The 5,364-nt window shown below is 38.8% G+C and overlaps 1 protein-coding gene across 1 annotated transcript; it reads left to right on the top strand.

Moving 5' to 3' along the window:
- Positions 1-2,061: 2,061 nt before the first annotated feature.
- Positions 2,062-3,870, top strand: LOC140979243 (probable galacturonosyltransferase-like 7). Its single transcript, XM_073444573.1, has one exon. The coding sequence runs from the start codon at positions 2,566-2,568 to the stop codon at positions 3,655-3,657; it is 1,092 nt and encodes a 363-aa protein (XP_073300674.1). The 5' UTR covers positions 2,062-2,565; the 3' UTR covers positions 3,658-3,870.
- The last annotated feature ends 1,494 nt before the right edge of the window (positions 3,871-5,364 follow it).

Here is a 5,364-nt window from a genome sequence, read left to right as displayed (position 1 = left end):
CCCAGGTCATATCACAGACATAGGGCTCGGGGAAGGAAACAAAAAAGTACTGATTCGACCACCTCTTATGATAAGAAGTGTTTTCTCCCAAAAAATTGGTGCTTGGTTTAAAATTAACATAAAACCGACCCGGACCTACTCTATTTATATGTACAAACCTAAGAAAAAGACGTACTGTACTCATAATGCCAAATATTTTCTTTAAAAAAAACCCTAAGGTTAAAATGGTGGAATATGAGTTAGGGGGAAGTTGGCCAAGAAGATGCCATAATATTTACAAATGCCTTGGATCAGTTTAGGGACGAGAAACCTAAGGCCCCATATCTACTTGGTCCTTATAGAAGGTCTAGTAGTCTAGGGGTAGATTACAGGCTTAGTCACTCACCTTAAGCATAACCAGCTTGAAACCATGGGCATCCCCGACTTCTCCCTAAGGGAGTCAGCCAAGTAATGGTTAAAATAGGATCTTTCCACCTCATACCATTTAAGTCAAGCTCCTCTTATTTGGACCTCTAAGGCCTTGACTTCCCTAAGATGCCTCTCATGGGCATTCTCGTGCACTGGACTAGAACTCTAGGGAAAAAAAAGGCTTCTACAAATTGAGCTATCTCGTTAATGGCTCGGGGGTCGGGACTTGGTATTTTACGAGGAGAATATGACAAGTAACTTACTAAAGCAACGAATAAAAATTCCGAGCGCAAAAAGATCATGGTCGGGAGTGAGCTATAAGTTTGGCAGAGTAACAAGGTTGAAAAGGTAAAAATGATGGCGAGGGACCACATATTTATAGTTGAGTACAGGTGATCATGACGGCATGATCAAACATAATCGAGTGGTGTAATTTACGGTCGAAACATGAAACGTCGCCTCGAGGATACAAAATAGCAAAAAATCGTGGTTGTCCACATGTGTATCGAACGTTAGGGCAACCAAACGAACACAAACAGAGATCCAAGTGAGATCCAAGTGAAAGCTCAAAACACTTTGAGCTCAATCTCAGGTGTTCATTTCAACGTCTAGATATCAATATAACTAATGCCAAAAAGAAGCATAGAATTAAGAATATACTCGTTGTATTCGGGTCGGACGGTAACACTTGGTCTAAATTTCATAATTATTTTAGACCAAAAGCGAGAAAATACTATTTATATCCCCGAAAACCCGACCCTACCAGAATCACATTAACCCGAACCATACCACACGTGAGCTTGCCTATTTACAAAGGTGATGGGCCTAAGACTAATGCGGTCAAACTCGAGAAAGAGTCCAGATTATGATTGGGTCTGAACTACTCCCTACTACTCCACTTATTATTTTATATATGATTTTATATATTCACAAACATTACTATTTTTTTGCACATTTAAATTTGTTCACAAGACTGACTTAAACAACAAAAGAGTTATGTCGGAAATACTTCTAATGTTCTCAAATGCTTGTTCGTCCATGCAGATTCAGCTCGACTCACACCCGATCCACGAAGACTTGACCGACTCACTCGATACCAACCAACAAAACTTAATTATTTTGACTCACAGACCAAACCCTAAGTGTATGGAATTTTTGCCTTAATCAGATGATAGCAGATACTTGGGTTCCAGTGAATGATGCTACCTACTTTGATTAAATGAATTATGATGCCACCTACTTCGGTCTAAACCGAATTTATTAGCCATTCTGTTTTTTTTTTTTAAAAAAAAAAAGGAATATCAAAATTTGTGATAGCCTAGACTAGAGAATGTGACAATTGTAGTAGTGTTTTGGCAGATTGACAAATGATTGGTGAAATTCCCCTCCATAGGAAAGGTAAAACCGAACTTGTTCGACCAAAATGATAGGTTGTAGTTTCCTAAATCTATTTTTTGCGTATAGAAATTGAATTTGTTCTTCGTAAATAATTGCCTATCATTTTGTCTTTTATACAAAATCAATATTATGAAAATCTAATCTAACAAACAATGGTTTATAAATAATATAAGAGGTTAATTGGCAATTAATGTTTTGAAAGGGATTTTAAAAAAATAAAAATAATAATAATAATAAATAGAAGATGATCAATTGTGAATGTGATGCAAGACAAATCACAGCTGGCCTATCCAAACTCTGCCACCACTTTTTCGTACTTGGTGAGAATATTAATTAAAGTAATTTAGGATTTTTCTACGGTGGAACTGAACAAACAAAATCCAGAGGAACAAGAAACCCTCCTCCTCCATCTCTGTTTTCTCTTCCTCTCCACTTCGATTTGTGAGTGAGAGTGACTGCCCCATTTCTCGGTTTTCCCTTCCTTCAAGGCGCATTCATGGATTGATTCTCTCTCTCCGAAGGACCTTCGCTTCGCTTCGTTCCCACGGCAACAACCCATTCATTTTTCTGGAAACCGGACCAAAATTGATCTGTCAATGAGGGCTCTCAATTTTTCCTCCAGATACTGAATCATTCATTTCCCCTCCCACTCTGGCGGACCTTAGAGGAACCCTAGCGTTCCTCGTCTCATCGATTCACTCCCATCGTCTCCACTGTAAACCCAGGAGGAAAGGCCACAGATTTGTTCACAGACCCAAAATGCTGTGGATAATGAGATTTTCTGGGTTTTTCTCCGCAGCGATGGTAATAGTTGTACTTTCTCCTTCCTTGCAATCTTTTCATCCTGCAGAAGCTATTACTTCGTCTCAGGCCGACATGTATCTCAGATTCCCCACTTCTACTAACCCATCTGCCAAATTTTCCTTTCGAAAAGTTGAAGCGTTCCGCAATGCGGACGAGTGCCACTCGACAACGTTGGGGAAACCCAGCGTCTGCGATCCTTCTCTCGTTCACGTGGCGATTACTCTCGATGTCGAATATCTGCGAGGTTCATTGGCCGCCGTCCATTCGATTCTCCAGCATTCCAAGTGTCCAGAAAGTGTGTTCTTCCATTTCCTTGTTTCAGAAACGGGTCTGGAAACCCTAGTCCGTTCCACTTTTCCCGAATTGAAATTCAAAGTGTATTATTTTGACCCCGAACGAGTCCGGAGCCTGATATCGAGCTCCGTGAGGCAAGCGCTTGAACAGCCGCTGAATTATGCGAGAAATTATCTGGCGGATCTTCTGGAATCCTGTGTGAAGCGGGTCATTTATCTTGATTCCGATCTAGTTCTGGTCGATGATATCTGGAAGCTTTGGAACACTAGTTTGGGGAAGAAGACTATCGGAGCACCCGAATATTGCCACGCCAATTTCACCAAGTATTTCACGAAGCATTTCTGGTTGGACGCTAGATTCTCCGGCGTGTTTTCTGGCCGGAGCCCCTGTTATTTCAACACAGGCGTAATGGTGATAGATCTCGGTAAGTGGAGGCGGTTCGGGTACACTCGCCAGATCGAGTGGTGGATGGAGATACAGAAGACGAACCCGTACAGGATATACGAGCTGGGCTCGCTCCCGCCGTACTTGCTCGTCTTCGCCGGACACGTGGCACCCATCGAGCACCGTTGGAATCAGCATGGCCTGGGAGGGGATAATGTGCGCGGGAGCTGCAGGAACCTTCACCCCGGTCCAGTGAGCTTGCTACACTGGAGCGGCAGCGGCAAGCCGTGGCTCCGGCTAGACTCTAATCAACCTTGCCCACTCGACTCATTGTGGGCCCCATATGATCTGTATCGCCACTCGACGTGAATCTGTAACGCCACTCTTTAGCCGGCGGTAAATTGCTCCAGTGACTTTTTTTTCATGATTTTTTCAACAATTCATATTGGGTTTTTTTCATTTTGCTCGATAGTTCCTTCTTTATTAACTTTTTTGCTTATTATTTTGATCGACTCCTCGTCACGATCCATTTGTATTCTATTATTCGCATAAAAGAAAAGGAATACCCCATTATTTGTTCAAGAGTGTTTCTTTACAGCAAATTTAAGTCCTCGTCGCTTTTTCTTGGGGAATTAATTATCTGGCTTGATAGGAACTACAAATAGCGTCGGTTTCCGACTGAAAATGACTGAATTGTATTTGGAAAGTGATGAACAAACATCCGGAGGCCTGGATACTGTCGGCCTACTTGCGTCTAGTTTAGTAATTTGCCATGCCTACAACTGTATAGGAATATATTACAGCTCAGGTTTAGTTGGTGGGCCTTATTCAACCCTTGGGGGAATTGTTTTTACTTATTAGAGATATCGATGTAAGAAAAACATTTTCTTGAACGAAATAGTGGTGGGGCATTATATTGGTGGTTGTCTGATTAAAAAGTTACCCACATTGTAGCTGTGTATCACTGCTTGGTAAAAAAAAGTTCGAATATCAGTGGTGGGACGGCATAATTCTAAGCAATATGTTATATGCCCGAAAATCTGCTAAGGCCAAAGCTTTGAATAAAACATAGATGATTCGGAGATTGCTAGGTTTGTATTCTGTTTTTCATTTATTTAGAATAAAAAAAGGATAAAACTGATGATGGAGATGCCGGCTGTCGTGGGATGCTTTGGTTAAATGAAGAGTTGTGAGCTGGAAATATTTTAATATGGACGAAGCTGTTTACAGATGTCTTGTGAGTATTTTTTCCCAATATGTTACTGGTGTATGTGAAAGTGGGCATTCAAAGACATTTGGAGTAATATCATATAATATGGCTGCCTTATTTCGAATCTTGAGTGTCTGAACTTAGATTCACCGATAATCCTACGTTATTTTTGTAGTCTGATCTCTGATTACAATTTTTAATCTTTTAATGTGACAGCAGATATGGACAACATTAAATTAGTATGCAATTGGGACACATGATGAATATTCGATAAATTTTAAAAAAATGCATCTGTCAATCTTTCAATTAAGATTCAGTACCTAGTCATAATTTTTTAAAAATAATACCTGACAAATCTATACTTTTAGTTTTATCATCTCACAAAGCAAAATTTACATTTTTACCCTTTATTATTTAAATAAATATATTATTTTAGCCACAAAATTACATGTGTCTTCTCAATTTAAAATATAATTTCAAAAAAATTGTTTATCAATTATCATAGAATAAAAATAAATACTTATTTTGACATATAAAGTACCTATTATGGGGTTTCAGATACTTGATTTCGCTATTTGAATACTCCAAATATATAAGAAAATACTATATTCGAGCATTCACCATAAATTCAATCATTGTTAGTCTTTTCACGAAAAATGCAATAGATGACTTATTCATGTCATTTTATTTTTAAAAAAAAAAAACATAGTTCATCACTCATGTTGAAATAAAATTAAGTATTTATTTTGACCTACAAAATACTTATTTTGGAGTTTCAAATGCTTGATTTGACTCTTTGAATACTCCAAATGTGTAAGAAAATACCGGATCTTCGAGATATCACAATAAATTCAATAATTGTTGAT

Source organism: Primulina huaijiensis, chromosome 6 (genome assembly GCF_012295235.1).
Source record: "Primulina huaijiensis isolate GDHJ02 chromosome 6, ASM1229523v2, whole genome shotgun sequence".
In the NCBI taxonomy this organism is placed as follows: Eukaryota; Viridiplantae; Streptophyta; class Magnoliopsida; order Lamiales; family Gesneriaceae; genus Primulina; species Primulina huaijiensis.
Note: the sequence above shows the minus strand (reverse complement) of the source record. Positions and strands in the feature narration are given on the sequence as shown.